This window comes from the organism of the source record quoted next, unplaced genomic scaffold (assembly GCF_019419815.1).
Source record: "Pyrus x bretschneideri cultivar Hongxiangsu unplaced genomic scaffold, Pyrus_bretschneideri_v1 Contig19, whole genome shotgun sequence".
Taxonomy (NCBI): domain Eukaryota; kingdom Viridiplantae; phylum Streptophyta; class Magnoliopsida; order Rosales; family Rosaceae; genus Pyrus; species Pyrus x bretschneideri.
This window is the reverse complement of record NW_025999490.1, coordinates 4,910,242-4,926,682: the sequence shown is the minus strand read 5'-3', so window position 1 is coordinate 4,926,682 and position 16,441 is coordinate 4,910,242. Positions and strand designations below refer to the sequence as shown.

General features: G+C 37.4%; 3 protein-coding genes across 5 annotated transcripts; 1 reads left to right on the top strand and 2 right to left on the bottom strand.

The window, feature by feature from the left end:
* Window positions 1–1,664: 1,664 nt before the first annotated feature.
* Window positions 1,665–7,487, bottom strand: LOC103930153 (splicing factor U2af large subunit B). 2 transcript variants are annotated; one of them, XM_009339484.3, is made up of 18 exons: window positions 7,311–7,487; window positions 6,750–6,937; window positions 6,458–6,559; window positions 6,138–6,205; window positions 5,514–5,584; window positions 5,378–5,419; window positions 5,200–5,259; window positions 4,810–4,870; window positions 4,551–4,678; window positions 4,025–4,140; window positions 3,799–3,897; window positions 3,638–3,713; window positions 3,375–3,463; window positions 3,215–3,281; window positions 3,042–3,140; window positions 2,802–2,883; window positions 2,223–2,290; window positions 1,665–2,115 (listed from the first exon to the last, which is right to left on the bottom strand). In XM_009339484.3, the coding sequence occupies exons 1-18, from the start codon at window positions 7,470–7,472 to the stop codon at window positions 1,978–1,980; spliced, it is 1,716 nt and encodes a 571-aa protein (XP_009337759.2). In that variant the 5' UTR covers window positions 7,473–7,487; the 3' UTR covers window positions 1,665–1,977. The 2 variants fall into 2 exon arrangements, with proteins under 2 accessions (XP_009337759.2, XP_009337822.2); XM_009339547.3 differs by having other exon boundaries at window positions 5,514–5,572.
* Window positions 7,488–11,130: 3,643 nt separating this feature from the next.
* LOC103930009 (CBS domain-containing protein CBSX5-like) lies at window positions 11,131–12,718 on the top strand. The gene is made up of 2 exons (XM_009339326.3): window positions 11,131–11,517; window positions 11,598–12,718. Exons 1-2 carry the CDS (start codon window positions 11,156–11,158, stop codon window positions 12,472–12,474), a joined length of 1,239 nt encoding a protein of 412 aa, XP_009337601.2. The 5' UTR covers window positions 11,131–11,155; the 3' UTR covers window positions 12,475–12,718.
* An 85-nt stretch (window positions 12,719–12,803) lies between these two features.
* On the bottom strand, window positions 12,804–15,563 carry LOC103929920. Of its 2 annotated transcripts, XM_048582332.1 has the most exons (4): window positions 15,212–15,563; window positions 13,581–14,787; window positions 13,341–13,431; window positions 12,804–13,237 (listed from the first exon to the last, which is right to left on the bottom strand). In XM_048582332.1, the coding sequence occupies exons 2-4, from the start codon at window positions 14,577–14,579 to the stop codon at window positions 13,041–13,043; spliced, it is 1,287 nt and encodes a 428-aa protein (XP_048438289.1). In that variant the 5' UTR covers window positions 14,580–14,787; window positions 15,212–15,563; the 3' UTR covers window positions 12,804–13,040. The 2 variants fall into 2 exon arrangements, with proteins under 2 accessions (XP_048438289.1, XP_009337492.2); XM_009339217.3 differs by having other exon boundaries at window positions 13,581–15,563.
* Between the last annotated feature and the right edge of the window lie 878 nt (window positions 15,564–16,441).

The following is a 16,441-nucleotide window of genomic DNA, read 5'->3' as shown; positions in this document are numbered from 1 at the left end:
TGCATTATCGTTAGGGAATATATATATAAACTAAATATTCTGAGGGAGAGAGAAAGTAGGAAAAGTATGCGTGGCAATATTATCCAAAACTCTCTCTCTCTTCTATTAGTTAGGGAGATTAGATTCATAAATCTATTTTTATCCATGGCATACTTTGACTCCGTATATTCTAAGCAGTTTTTTTTTTCGTTACAAGCAAATTATAGTTTAACACTTGTGTAATATATGTTTTTTAGATTACATTAGTATTCATGTCCGTTTGTACATTTTAGTTAGAGATGATTAATTTCTTTATAGTAATAAACAACACGACAATATCCTTTTTCTTTACTAAAGTTAGTAACAAATTTGGATCATCTTCGAACTTTAGTGTCCGATGTCTAAGTAGGCCAACAGAATGAGTTAATGAGGATCGTTAGATTTAATTTGAATGGTCCGGATTGCCTGATCATTGAGCTCAAGACAATGAGATCAAGAGTAGATTTATGTCCGATTGTAATATAGTGATATTTTGCCATACCAAAAAGAAAGGCGTGAAGTTCGATCTCGTTTGCTTAGTTTAATCCATCTGCTAGCAAATTTCAAAGACTAGATTTATGAAATGTAACAGCTAAAGTACAATGGTAATGCTCGCCGCCAATTCAGGCTGTTATTACCAAAATCTGTTATCCTAGTCAGTCGGATTAGAAAATGGAGATAAAACTGAATGGGTATTTTGGAAACAGTCAAAACGTGTGTGAGTTGTACGAACGCTCTTATCCAAAACTAAAGAACAAGTATAAACAGTGTTTCGAAAGAAAAAAAAAAGAACAAGTATAAACAAGGTAGAGGAGGAGGAGGAGGAAAATGTGTGTTGTGAGTGACAGTGATCTGAGTCATCCAATCCAACCTTTTATTTCATTGCTCTTTTGACTGTTCCCCACGCCTCTGACACATACATGTGGCTGATAATCGACAGCCTAAATAAGGAGAAATTTTTTATTATGCTCAAAACACAGATGATACACAACGTGCTATTATACAAGTAGAGGAAAGTTTTATTTTCTAACTTGTTAATTTTTTAACACAAGTACCTCACCGTTTGTGTAGTGACACATAATGTACCACCCATGTTCAAGCATAAAAAGTCTCTCCCAATGAAGCTGAAATTACTGAAATATACCATTTGAAAGCGGTTATAGAACTTATTAAGTCAACTAGACTTCGCAAACAGATGTTTGTTGTGTTTATCATTTTCGTGTCATACCGGTTATTTTAGTGGATCGTGTTATGTCAAACCTACTATCTTAACAAATTATGTCATGTCAATTTAGAATTCTTAATAGATGATCCGATAACGACTTAAATCGTTAAGGTTGTGTCATTCTAATATCTAGACCTTGCAACCATAATGTGTCAATGTCATATCCGTTATCTTAACGGGTTCTTAACAGATGATCTGATAACGACGCAATTCATTTACATTTTTTTTTCTCATAATGACCTGACTCATTAACAAGTTGATCTGAAACCTGAAATTTCATGTCGTTTCGTGTCATATTAACAACTCGAGAAAGAATTTGCCAATTCCACAAGTTAATATATTTATTGAATTTTCTTGGCAGGAATGAAAAAAAAAATCAAATAAAAAGAATAATAAGGGGGAGCCAGAATGGAGTTTATGGTGAGGGAAATCAACATGAAAAATAAGTTTATGATGCTTTTGTACAAACATCGAAAATAAATGAGTTGCTCGGCAAATCACAAGACCACCATTAATCTTAGTTTGTACACCATCATATTGATACAAACCAACCTAAATTGCCCGAAAGCCAGGTCAAACATCAAAACACCTAGAGAACAAAGGCGCCGAAAGGCACTCGTTGATTTTCGGTTCCTTGAGCAACCATTACCCACATCTGAAAGTTCGTTTTGAAACGTACAGCTAATTTACACCACAAGAAAAAGATAAAAACCCAGGCCGGGGGCTTAGTACTCTTACGCACTATAGTCCCTGTTGTAGTATTTCTCTTCTGGATAGTAAACGGCATGCACTATGTTACCTCCGAATTTTCTCCCACCGAGTACATTCTTTGCGTTGGCGCAACCCCCAGTGTCAGTATATTCCAAGAATACCTGAAAACGTTGTATAATTATGGAGAGAAGGAAGCTACATGTTCAATCCCAGAGAAAAAAGAACACCATTAAGAGCATAGTAAATAGATGCAGCACAGTAGTTTTACCTTTCCAACGCCTGGAATCTGTTCTCCATTTTGATCCGCACGAGGAATAACAACATTCACCAGAGTTCCTAATCATTCAAAACAAGAGAAACTCCTCAGTTCCAATCATAACCATAGCAAATGCCAAGCAACGGAAATCTCTTACAGTCTCCACTTGTTTTGCGGCACTGTATAACATGATTGTTTCCCCTATGCAACAAAAGCAAGAGAAAGAGGTGGTCCGGTTGTACAGTACATATCCCAACTTAATTGCAGAAGCCAAAATTTTAAATATTTTATTTTGGAAGTCTTAAGAAATTACATCGGGTAGATGTTCAGTACTTCATTCTTTCCTAGTAAGTAGTTTAACAGTCAAGGTTTGGCCAACAAAATAAGCTAAGTAATAAAACATATTCATTCTCAGAAAATTTTTATTGAGCGCTTTTAGAGGTCCAGGCACTCAATTTTAATTATCCCTAAAATATTCACTTGAAAAAAAAAAAAAAATCAAACGTCTCTGCTCAGCAAAATACAAACATCCACGCACACAACAAAAGTTTTAATAAAAATGAACAGGCAGACAGGTTAGGAAGAAAATACCAAATTTGCTGCATTCATCCCTCATGTCTTCTAGTATTTCGACATACTCTTCATCATCACCTAGTTGATCAGCGGTAATCGCCTTCATCATGAGAAAACACATGAATCAGCCAGTTGGAACAATCAAATATTAACTCATAATAAACAATCCTAATTTTTTTTAAATCGAGGGTGCCAAAACTAACTATACAAACAAAATGCATGAATTCTATATAACTTTATTTTCAAATGGGATACTACCTCAGTCAAGCATAGGACTTTAGTGGGAGTTTCACCACTAGCCATTGTTGCCATTCCAGCTCCTAGAAGATTGAAGTCACCAACCTGCAAGGCCATTTTCTACAACGAAAGACATAACTCAACAATGCATTTCCTAAAACATAAATGGGGAACCAAGGATATGTATTCCATACCTGCATGGCTATATGCTGTTGTGCCTGTACCAAGATATTTTCTTGCTCTGTTTTAGACTGCCCATTGCTGTAAAATCATTGCAAAAAGGTTTCAAATTATCTAATTGGCTTGAAAGGATAAAAAGATCAGGCTTGCCCTTTAGTTTGAAAGAATACCAACCTGGCAGTAGCACGCCGGACAGTTAAAGTTTTATCACCCATTTTTAAGCCATTGAGAGCACCACAAGCAATGTCTGTCACAGTTGGATCCTGAAGTTCTAGAACATTAGTTGACCAGATTTCCAGGAGTGACCTCCAAGAATCATAAAACAGTATATATGTATTAAAAGAGAGAATACTGCCTAAAATCAATCACTAAGTAGAAAACAAACAATTGAAAATGTGACAACAATCAAAATCAAAAGCCGGGATTTGAGTATGTACCTGATAAACACAGAATCCATATCCTTTAGAGTTTCCTGTGTCTTTATCCTTTACGAGGTCAAAACCACGGAGAGGTCTGCAGTGATCAATATGTTAGAATTTGCAAATACAATTTATCATAAATGAGGAACGTCAAGATTGCTGGAAATTTAAGCCCATACCCAAAGGACTGTAGCAATTCTCTAATCTGAGCTTCAGTGAAGTAGTAAGGTAGCCCACCCACAAAGATACGGTCAGGTCCCTCGGCTCCACCAACAGCACTGCCAAACAAATACAAAATTAATACAACATAAGACTTTTACAACTCAACACCAAATTTTTTAAAAGTAATTCTAAAGAGTATGAAACTAAAGTAGTCTTAAAATTAAATAACTGAAGTCAACCTACCCTTGTGTGAGACCAACGGCAGCTAAGTTAAGGTGAGGACTTGGTTGGCTAGGACCAAGTGCTGCAGCTAAAGTAGGATTGTAGTCTGTTGGCCTTCGTACCCTCACAGCAACCCCCTGATAAATCAAAAGGAGCATGTCAACGAAGAAATATTTCCTTCATACCCCACAGAGCACACAGAAAGAAAGAATAAAACATTATCCAAAGATTCTGAAACCTAAGCCCCATCATAACCAACAAGTACAAATCTCAATTTCTTTTTACATATTTAAGATAAGTCTCTATAAAATTGTATGGTTCCTTACCCAATAGAGTTAACCAACTTAATGAATTTGATCATACTGAAAATAGAAAAGGCTTTAATCCGATAGACATGATAACATTTAAGTTCTACACCAGTTATGCTGCTTATTTTACCCTCATATTCTTCTTTAACAGTACTTTACCAGTGACGCCCTCCCCTATGACAATTATAAACAGATCAAACAAAAAACAAAACTGTAATGATAAATTGAAATTGACATGCCTCAAATATAATTCCATCTAATGCCATTGCATTACTTGCTTCTTCAACCGTTCTCATCTCCACAAATGCAAACTTTTTCTCATGATTAATATAGACATTTACTACCGCATCACCTGCAAGTTCAGATACTGGAAAACACACTGCTCTCAGATAAAACCCATGAGATAATATAAATGCACTGCTGGTCTAGATCCTGAATCATGTAATACATTAAGGTGCATGCTGAACTTAGTTAAAGTGAGACTATGATTACACATACCTGCACCAACAGAATTTCCCCCAATGGCAGCCATGACTTGGCTAAAGAATGTGGCAATTGTCTGACAAAAAGATCAATTCCATCAAAGTCTTTCAAGGAATACAGGAAAAATACTTTGAACAAGAAAGAGGCAAACAAGAATTTCAAAAAATGTAAAACATTTAATCAAAATTTTGGCTTATTTGTAACCCAGTGCAGTTGGCCCTGTAACAACCTACAAAAAAACTGCCTTATGAGCTTCCTTATGTACATAGTAAATCCCCAGATTCTAGAGTGATGACACAAAAGGCATCAAACTTTAGCCCAGATTCCCTGTCCATCTCAAGTATAGACTCAAAACATTTGCTGTTACTTGGGAAAGAATCCAAAACGAAAAACCAGAAATATAACCTGCTCATTAGCCAAGGGAGGAAGCCCACCAACATATACCCGACGTGCATGCCTTGTAGCCTGCAAAAGAGAAAGATATATATCCTGCTCATCGGCCAATGAAAACGCCGTTCATGTATTTATGAGAAAAATAAACTATGTAAATTTAAATATATGAACACAAATATAATAATTTTACCTGCTGAGTCATGGCTTGGGCTGGCATCAAAGGAAGAGCCATCTGTAACATACAAAAGAACATGAAGTTATTCACAAAGAACACAAACAAAAATTGAAATCAAGATTTCATAGAAGCTTATACTGGTGAAACGTACATGCGATGCCCCAAAAGGTAATGAATTTTGTACTACTCCTGGCATCATTTGCGGAATACCTGACAGTTGTCCTGCATTATTATTATTGACAGAAGTGGAGCAAGCAATAACAGAAGGATATGTAGTACAGCTTTCCGGAAAAAAATGTCGCAACTACACTGGTAATGTAATCCATCTGAAAGCCCAGAAGTATCCTTTACATTACATATAAAGCTAATATTGCATACCTAAGATATACCATGAAATAATAAAGTAAGAAACAAATTCCATCAATGGGGATGGTAGGGAAATATCTGTAAGTCTACCAAATGGCAACTGTATCAGTCGAAGGAGAAGAATGTCCAGCTAATCGTTCCATTGGTTCTCCCTTGAACATCAATTGACGTAGTCATGCCAACTCAACGTCGCCTTCTTACCCAAACCATAAAAGCAAACACATACAAACAACAACACAACAACAACCAAACAACACAACAATGGCTCTCAGTTTCCGCAATAAACCAATAAGAAAGATAACTTCTAACATGCTCAAATAAATAACAGGAGATCAGGAAGCTAAACTCAAATGAAAAGTGTTACACATACTTTGACAAGAATTTGGTGATCGGGTAGTTAGATCCAAACCTGAAACGGGAGCATTAGGCAGCACAGACCCAGCAGGTGGTGCCATATCAAAGCCGCTTGTACGCTTGCTGCAGACAAAGATTTCAGCAAGATTACAATGGAACAATGCAGCTTTCAAGACAAATACTAACAGCATCTATACTATGTTTTAACCACCTAAAGCTTTTGAAATAGAAATAATGTCCGAACAACATTACTAAACACCAAATGCATAACCTAAGTGAGCGAGAGAGATATATTTCTCATCAACTAAAGATACAGTCAGATGTCATGATCAAGAACAATATGAAAGTGAACGTTTATGTAGAAGTTCCCCTTACCTCTTTGAACGAGAACGGGAAGGAGATCTGTCACTTGAGGGAGAACGAGAACGTGATCTATGTCTATGCCTCCTTTCTCTATCTTGATCATAATCACGATGCCTACAAGACAAACATACAATGCAAGCAAACGAAAAGTCAAAATTTTGTTTTTCCACTTACTAAGTCCACAATGCAATTGAAGTTATGAGAACAGCTTGGATATTTTATTTCATTAAAACGCAGTGCAGGAAGACTCAAGCCACAGTATGTATCAGTAATTTATAGAACAAATAAGAAGCACATGCTTAACCTGTCAAAATCTTCGTTTCGACTGCGGCGATAGCCATTGTACGAGTTCCTCCCTCTGTCAAATCTTCCACTTCTATCCTTAAACTCCCGTGTATACCGGCCACCATCTTTTTCTCTATCTTGACCTCGGTCTCGGTCTCGCTCTCGATCTCTCCACGAGCTCTCACGTTCTGATCCACGAGAATTGTGCTGAGGCAATCAAAACATCACTCAGCCATTCGATAATCGTCACATAAACATACTAACAGAAAACCGTTATCCGAAAAAACGTACGCATCATTCTTTCAGGTAATTCATAATAAAATCAAGTAATTCATTTAAAATTTATCGTTTCCTCTAGGGATTCACACTCAAATACGCCCAATTACTTCCTAATTTCATGCCCTAATTGATTTAACAAACAGAAACATCATACTCTGGAAAACAAAAATTACAAAAAAAAAAATTTAATCCGATTCGACAAATTAACCAATCGAATATAAACAAATTGACAAATCAAACGAGAAAGCATAGCTTCAGAAGTTGGATTAACGAATTAACAGAACGGAATTCAGAAAAGAACCTTGCTGCCGCCTTCGTAATCTGACATTGTAGCAGTCCGAATTTCAAATGAGAAGAACCCTAAATATGGAAATTCGCTGGAACCAGAAGCTCGCGATTTGCAGGCCCTTTTGATCTGGTGTATGTGAGCACCATCACGTGTAACTAGGCGCCGTCTCGGCATTGGACGCGATTGCTATTAGGCCCGTTTGGACGGCGCCAATTCAGTAACTTTGAACTAGGCCCACATGTAACAAACCGTGTTTATTCAGATAAAGCCCGCTACATTAAACGGGCCTAACTCGGCCCATGAACTCCCACCCGGTGCCAGATTAACAAAAATGCCCTTTCGGCAAGTCTCAAGTCAGTTTATTAGGAAATAGCAATTGCTGGTTGGGAGTACGATCGTCGCTACAAAGAGACTTGCATCTTGACTATACTTATTTTAAAATATGAAAATTTTAATGAAAAGCTTCTGATATTATTTACTTTAACAAAAGACACATTTTTACGTTAAAAATCAATTATAATACTATTCATTTTACCATTTATGTTGTCCTTATATTTAAAGCTCAAAATGAACCGTACCGAAAATTTTTCATTAAAATTTTCAATAAAATAACAAGAATAATCAACTAATTCTCCAACAAGCATAAAGTAAGAAAAAAGGCAAGAGAGAAGAACAATTGGTCATAAACACCAAGGAAACAACGAAAAACGTCGGGAAACATGCCACCGCTCCCGAAACAGCAGTTGGAGGAGATAGCGGTCGGGAGTGGAGCAAAAGGGCAAGTGAGATTTCTTTTAGTTGCATGTTTACTTATCCATTAGAATAGTGGTGACAGCCACCACCGAATTAAGGTGATGAGTAAATTCGCATTCCAAATAATTCAATTCTTAATTTTATAGGGATCGAACTCTAAAGATTGGAATAGTAAGTCAGATTTCAAATTTTTAATTACAAATTACAGCATGTTTGGAGGTTACTTAAGGAACAACAAAAGTAATTAGTAAACAATTTTAATAAAAACGCATAAAGAAATGTTAAGAAGAATCTCAAAAGTGAGATTTTTCATAGATTCTATGCTACCTCATATTTTTTACACAATGTAGTATAACGTATACATGAAAATTGATGCTAAATTATATGATAATAGAAAATCTATAGAGATTTCACTTTGCATTACACAAACTCGAGATTTTGACTTTTCGTCTATCCAACACCTTCTCAATTTAATTGCTAAATACAGACATATAATCAGTCGTCAGTTCAGGAAAAAAATAATAATAATAATAATAAAACAAATTAACAAACAAACCAAGCTAGATTGGAGGATTGGAGGATCGGAGAATTGGATCCGGAGAAGGTCCTGGTAGTCCCGCTTGACTTGTTACTTGATCTGACGGCGCAGAGGATGTCGTACAAACCACAAAACGTGAGCGCTGACGCACCCACCGCATTATCAACCAAAATAAGAGGCACCACCACATCAAACATCATTTGCGTTGGCTGAGATTAGCGGATCTAAATTAAAGCCCGAAAGATGGCCCACGAAAATCATGGTTTGTTTTTGGATCCTTGTGGGGTAGGTGAGGCACAATGGGCCCCACTACTACATACAGCCAGCCCCTTTCGTTTGATGCTCTTCTTGTTTGGAAAAAAAGTAAATATTAAACTGAGAGGGATGCTTTAATTATGAATCCGACAATCATGTTGATGATCTATATAGCACCAAGGAAAGACAAAGACATCGTTCTAAAAGTGTTTTTAAAATTACTAAAAGCATTTTTAGTGAAAATTTTATGGAATCAATTCATAATAAAAATGTAAGTAATTTTATGAAAGTACTTAAAGTACTTACTGAAAAACACATAACTAGTATTTTTTTTTTGCAATAATGTGATTCTTACATAAAACACTTCAAATGTTATTTAAACTCAAAAACGTTTCAGTTTCAATCATTTTAAAATCACTTTCAAACGAATATTAAGCGGTAAAGATACGAACGTTTATGTAACCAAACAAGCACAGGCATTTCATGCGAGTTTATTCTAGAGTTTTGTACATGATGAGCTTTCCTCATCAACAAACAAAAAAAAAATGGATAAAAATGATAGTGAGCACTAAAATGTTGTGATTTTGTGCGATGTTAATCTCTCATTAAATTATCGAGATGATTACTTCAAACTCGAGAAAAAAAAATTTATTGTGACGAAAATACGGGTAATACATTACGTGTTTTTATAGAAGTGGTGGAAATTTTTATTTTTTAAGTTATTTACTTTTTAACATACATATTTCATTATTTGTATAATAACATGTGATGTACTATTTCGTATATCAGTCACACTGAAAAATATCTCTAAACTCGAGCAAATGTCTATAATGGAGTACATTCTCTCTAATCAGTGTCTTGTCTTTACTTTACATCTGAAAACGAGTGGGAGTTATTTTGCACCTTTTTTTTTTCCATTTGTAAATTACAAATTTTGTACATGATCACCGACGTCGAATGGACCATAATTATATACAGTTCTCCTGATATCAATTTCGGTAACAGTTGGGAGCTTCGTATTAATCCTTAAGCAACAAATAATATCAATGCAAACGTCTAAATCAGTATACTCTCGCCAATCATAACACAAAAGCACAATATTTTTTTATTGAGTATCTCTCGTAACGTCACATGTCATTGATTATAGTTTCCATTAAGAAATGGCTGAAAATATTAGAACATGGACCTTGCAAAGATTCCATAAATGCGGCTAAACATGTAGAATTTGTAGCCATAAAATTTGGAGTGGCTTGCCACATCAATAGAGAATATGCTTGCTTAGATATTCTTCAGTAATACCACATTACAGTGTAATGATGAAATCTAAATATATTAGAAACTATTATTAGATGAATTTTAATTATTTATAATAGAGATATTTATCGATTTGTCTTCCAAACATGTACATAGCTGCCAATTTTCTCTTGAAATTTAATTTTAGTTAATTACTCCATAAACTTTTATAATAATCAATTTCCCCTGAACTTTAACTTTAGTTATTTACATCATGAATTTTTATAAATAGCCAATTTCCTCTGGCTTTAGATTTAAAAAATTTCATCCATCAAATTTGCCTTCATACAGTTATCATGTTGTTCGCGTGAGGAAGATGGATAGATTGGATGAAAACTTTTAAAATCTAATGCCATGGTGGAAATTTACTATTTATAGAAATCCATGTGATAATCAACTAACATTGAAGTTCAAGAAGAAATTACCTAATTATAAAAATTAAAAAAAATAATCAACTAAAATTAAAATTCAAAGAGCATATAAATCCGGAGAACAAATTAACACATATTTTTTATAATATTACCTTGCTCTAGACACCTTCCTCACGCGTACAAATCCACACCTTTGCTCTAGACACATTTTTTCTTTTTCTTTATTAAGTACATTAATATTTTTACATTAAAGAGATGAAGAGTTTGGCTAAGTCATATAATAAGCAAGCTAATTTAGCATCGAATTTGTCATCTACTAGATTCAAACTTAAGACCTTTAACTTCAGAATAAAGAAGAATACCATCGGACCATGGTAACGAGTGACACTTTTTTTCTTTATTTTATTAATTTTTTGTAAGCTAAATTTTCAGTGGCTGATCGCCAAAAAAAGAAAAAAACAGCAAATTCCGTACAAAATATTATCCGCGCGAGTCCGCGTCCGTGTCCTCCGCAACAGCCGCCTTTAAATAGCCCGCCAAGTTCCAACCTCACACATTCACAAACCTCAAGCCCAATGTTCTCAATTTGCTCAGGTTTGATCGGTTGATTGGTTTTCGGTTTTTTATTTTCAGTTTTCGATTCGTGCATGGCATCGCTTCTGCTTTCGCAAGAAGCGTCCGATCTCTGCCTCGGAAAGCCTCCGCTAAAGTCCGTGTCGATCTCCGCCACGGTCGGGGAGGCATTGTCGGCTCTAAGGCGGCTCGGCGAGAGCAGCCTCAGCGTGTGGAGCTGCGACCACTCCTCAGAAAAAAGCAACGTTAGCGTCGTCGGCAGTTCCGACTCCACGGAGGACTGCCGATGCGTAGGAAAGGTTTGCATGGGGGACGTTATATGCTTCTTGGGGAAAGAAGAGAACTTGTCGTCTCCGGCGAAAGCGCTCGAGGCTCCGCTGGAGGTTTTGATTCCGAAAGGATCTGGCCTTGTTAGGCATTTGGAACCACACGCCAGGTTTATAGTTTTTCATATAGATGAATTGCTCTTACTCTTTTTTATTCCTTGCTCATTTGATTCTTTTTGTAATTTTTCAGCTTGGTGGAGGCCATTGATCTCGTTTTAGAAGGTGCACAAAACCTTGTGATTCCGATTCAAAGCCGCTGGACCACAGCGACAAGAAAAAAGCTCCTCCCCAACCGCTCCTTCAACACCCTCCACAACAACCGTGAATACTGCTGGCTCACACAAGAAGACATCATCCGCCACCTCCTCAACTACATAGGGCTCTTCAGCCCCACCTCAAACACCCCCATCAACTCCCTCCATGCCATCGACACCGTAAACATCCTAGCCGTTCATTACGACGACCCTGCCTCGGCCTCATTGCCCCTCATCTCTCAATCCCTCGCCCAGCAAACTTCGGTTGCCATTCTTGACGTGGACGGCAGGGTGATCGGGGAGATCTCCCAATACACCCTCAACACCTGCCAAGAGTCCGTGGCAGCTGCCATTGCCACGCTTTCCGCAGGTGACCTGATGGCGTACATTGACTGCGGTGGTCCGCCAGATGAGCTGGTGCAGTTGGTGAAAGAGAGATTGGAGGAGAAGAAATACGGGGCGTTCTTGGAGCTAATGGAAGAAGAGTCAACAATGTCAATGTCGTCGTCTTCTTCTATCTGTTCAACGTCTTCGGATGAAGAGTTCGGGTGGGGAAGGAGGTCCGGGGGAGGGTATTCGGCACGATTAGTTAGGAGGTGGGAGGCAATTGTGTGCTATCCGTGGAGCTCCTTGGTGGCGGTGATGGTTCAGGCGCTTTCGCACCGCGTGAGTTACGTGTGGGTTGTAGAAGAGGATGCGACTTTGTCCGGCATAGTAACCTTTGCAAGCATGTTCAAAGTTTTTCGGGAACGTTTGAGGTCTATGGGAATAACGGAAGATGAAGTCACACAATTTAGTTTAGCTAGTCTTTGAAGCTAGTCCAGTTCAAGATAACCTACTATAGAAAACAAGGCCTATAGGGACATGAGATCATGATAAGTCACACAACGGATTTATCATAATAATTTAGTATCGAACTTACTACTTACGAGAGTCAAATCTAAAACATTGTATGGTAGGCCAAAAATCCAAGTGTGATGCAATTAATCACACTCCTGAAGTTGTGGTTGTTGTAATTCTTCCAATGTTGTTACCGAGGCGTTGATGGTTTTCTTCACGTGACCCAGATGTTGATCCGACCACCTGATAGTCAATTATAAATTTACCATGCTCCAAACTATTTTACATAAAAAAAAGTAACATCCTCACAATCAACCTATTACATACATAATTTAGTAAATTTAGCGTTCGCCGCCGATTATTATTCATCTCCAATGTGAACTTTTTTTCCATTTTCTCTTGTCATCACTTTTATTTCCTTTTTTTATATGTATACAAATATATCTAAGAAGCACCATCTGCACGGAGAGCCTACAAAGACAAAATTTGGAACAAAAAAATGAAGAAACCGATGCAACAACGCATTGTTTCGGGTTTAGTTAAGAGTAAAGTCGCCTACTGCCAAGCTCCAACATGCACGATGATAAGGCTTCTCTTACTTGGACATTGTTCGAGTCCATATCGAGTGCATCTTCATACAGCCTCTTTGCCTGCTCTAGTAACTTCACCTTCTCTTTACCATTACTGGGACGTAGTCGGGATCGTTGCTGTAGTGCCACACCCCATCGAAATAGAGCTGTAATTTTGCAAGTTTTCAAAATTCAAAATAGAATCAAATATCTTATACACTTTCTTCCAGAAAATTATGAGGATGAGGAGGGGGGAGACCAGAAACATACCATCCGGGGCATAAACATTTCCCTTTGACATCATTGCATCGAACTTATCAATTGCAGCCAAGAACAGTTCGTCGGCATCAAAAGCTGCTTCCTGAAATCCACAGAAGAAAGGGTTTAAAGTGTAATTCAACTGACCATAACGTGGCTTACACAACTGAGCAATGTTAAGAGTTCCTCAACCTTCAATGATAAGCAAAATTTGAAGGAAAAAAAATGCTCAAAGTTTTGTTAAGTTCTTACCGGTCCAATATCTGCAATCAACTGTGCACGGAAGGTAAGAGCAAGACCCCAATTGTATAGTGCTCTCACATCATTCCCGTCAATTGATAACGCCATTCTATACCTTCTGCCTGCTTCCACAAGAAGTTCCTCGCACTCTTCACAAACATTAATGAGGACCGATGCAATGTCATCTTTACTTGTGACTTTATCCTGCATTCTAATCCATTTCTCAACCGATAAGGGGTCACTTCTTGAAAGGTGCATTCTCAACTCGCGACTAATCCTTAATTTTAATTCTCCATGAAGAAGGCAAGTGTTGCCTAACTGGCCCACAGCCAATAAACTCATGGGCTTCATAGCTATGGCTTTGGACAGTAATTTGGCTGACCTGTATAATACGATCTCTGCACGCTCTTCATTGTGTCTGACCCTTATAAATTCCTTGGCTTGTTTTAGAAGATCATTAGCTTCTGTAACATACCTGTCAAATAATATATCATCCAAAACCAACGAAGATGAAAGGGAAGGTAGTTCATTCTCATGTCCAGGCAGGTGATCACCAAGCTGGGAATCGTCATTGCGATTTACCTTCTCTTCTCTACCATGAAACTCATAAGTTCCATTCACATTTTTTCCCCTGATATTAGAAGGCCTGTAAACCCCATTAGATTTATCGTCCATCTGTTTTGTTCTGACACCGAAATCTACAGAATCAAGTAGACTTTCAGGGAATTCCCACGTTTCAGCGTGATAACTAGCATCCATCTTCATAGACACGTGACCATTGCTTTGCAACCCATTATTCTGATAATTAAACACTTTTCTAGCTGTAGATCTGTTAGGACCCCCGTCCGCCTCCTCTGAACTCATCTTATTATTTTCCAAAGCAACTTTGGTTCTTCCATATCCAGCCTCATCAAAACCAGACTTACTATACACTTCTTGAGAATGAACAGAACCGAGAACCACTCCTTTAACAGGAGGCATTGAACCGTTCCCTCGAGATTGATCATCCATCACTTTCTCCGTAGTCTCTCGCTTAACATTGTTTTTCACTCTACCAGACTTCGAATCAGCCAATTTGTCGTTAAATAAACCTCCGATGTACTGGAACAACTCGTATCCAATCTCAGCAGGCTCTTTCTTTCTTTTACTCGCCTTTTTGCTCTCAGCTAACTCAACACTGAACTTCCCCAAGTTCTCAACAGACCCATCAGCAACATTCCTAGCATTCAACACCGACGAACCAATACTTTCAATGACCTTTACATAACTTTCCAAATCAGTAACTGTAATTTCTCTACAATCAATAGCTTTTTGTATATCATACTTCAAATTACCAACTTTAACATGGAATTCGTCGAAAATTTCCACCAATTTCCTCAATTTATCAGATTTAGCAATTAAATTTTCTTCCTTTCCCCTTCTCTTATCTCCAATTAACCTCACTTCACCAACGCCTCCACGAACAAATCCAAACGAAAACCCAATTGCGAAAACTAAAATCGACGCTGGAAACACAACAATAGAAGAAACCCTAACCCTAGAAATGGCGAAAGCACACACAAGGCCTAACAAAAACACGAAAACATGTTTCTTATCGTCGATTCCTATAGAATTCAGAAACTGACGAAACTGATCGGACTCACCAGAGGGACCCGAGCCGCCGGCTAATCTGAAGTCGTCCCACCCGCCGTAACTCGCCGATTCAGAAGCACACTTAGCTCCGACGGAAGAGAATCTAAAGGTTCCGGGATTGCAAGACCATTTTCTGCGAGAAAATTGAAGAAAGTTCTGGCTTCCCTAAAAAGTGACGGAAAATGGAAGATGAAAGCCGATGGCGAAGATTGGGGATTCGAACAATTTATAGTGAATTGCGAAATTAGGGTTTTCATTGGGAATTGTGAGGAGGAGGAGGGACTGTACGGACGGCCGTGCTGCTGTACCGCACGGCAACAATTAAGCTTCTTCAGTTCTCGCAGTCCTCAGCTGAGTGCACAATCATTCGTTGCACTTGAACTATATGGGCAATTTTGTAATTTACGGATAGTGGTGGGTACTTTTGTCATTTCACCAATCTTAGTACGTTTCACCTAATTTCTTGTCCATTTGCAAATTTCATTTGCTTGCGTTGTTTTATTTATACTTCACATTTTGTTAATTATTTGTAAAAATTATTACAAACAAATAACTTTAACTTGTATTTGTTTAAAAATCTGCTTATGCCATATGTAATATTATAATTTCGACTTTAAGCATTCAACACAAAACTGATTGACATGGTATTGGAAAGACTCGAGATTATTCAAGCATTTTCAATGCAAAACTTTCATATTGAATGTGAATGTTCTCTTCATGCCACGTTACGTGGCACATCTCTTATTTTATTAATGATGTATGAGCATGTGTGATTATTGAGACAAACATGTTAACGGTCTCATCGATCCAAGTAGCCTGATACTGTGTGAGAATACAAACCATCCAACCAAAACTATTGAGCCTGAACTGTATAATGGTGTTTCATGCCCTTCATTAGTTCATGATCCGCTAATTTTATGAGAATCGAAGTTTCCTCTAATTAAATAGAGACATATATCACTAATCTAAAGACTGGTGCTATCCACACACTTATTTTAATTTTTCACACACTCTTTATTAATTTTTATCTTTTGATTTTTTTCAATTCATTTGATCCGATAACCGAAAATTGAAAGGGTGTGTGAAAGGTAAAAAAAAGTGCATGATAGACCAATCAGCTAGTGTCTTGAACTTCAGTGGAGGTAAGATTTTTGTCATAAATATTTTGAACATATAAGGATCTTTCAAATTCGAATGCAATAATAGTGTGTTGAGAAATGCTAAGGAGATTCTCTTAAAAT

Excerpts from the sequence above, each read along its gene's own strand:
- LOC103930153 (XM_009339484.3), bottom strand. The coding sequence starts at position 7,472 with ATGCCGAGACGGCGCCTAGTTACACGTGATGGTGCTCACATACACCAG. Across the intron at positions 3,141-3,214 it reads AACAGCATATAGCCATGCAG|AAAATGGCCTTGCAGGTTGG; the intron begins GTATGGAATACA and ends CTTTCGTTGTAG. Across the intron at positions 2,291-2,801 it reads GGATGAATGCAGCAAATTTG|GAACTCTGGTGAATGTTGTT; the intron begins GTATTTTCTTCC and ends TTGAATGATTAG.
- LOC103930009 (XM_009339326.3), top strand. The coding sequence starts at position 11,156 with ATGGCATCGCTTCTGCTTTCGCAAGAAGCGTCCGATCTCTGCCTCGGA. Across the intron at positions 11,518-11,597 it reads CATTTGGAACCACACGCCAG|CTTGGTGGAGGCCATTGATC; the intron begins GTTTATAGTTTT and ends GTAATTTTTCAG.
- LOC103929920 (XM_009339217.3), bottom strand. The coding sequence starts at position 14,579 with ATGGATGATCAATCTCGAGGGAACGGTTCAATGCCTCCTGTTAAAGGA. Across the intron at positions 13,432-13,580 it reads TGATTGCAGATATTGGACCG|GAAGCAGCTTTTGATGCCGA; the intron begins GTAAGAACTTAA and ends TGTGGATTTCAG. Across the intron at positions 13,238-13,340 it reads AAATGTTTATGCCCCGGATG|CTCTATTTCGATGGGGTGTG; the intron begins GTATGTTTCTGG and ends GCAAAATTACAG.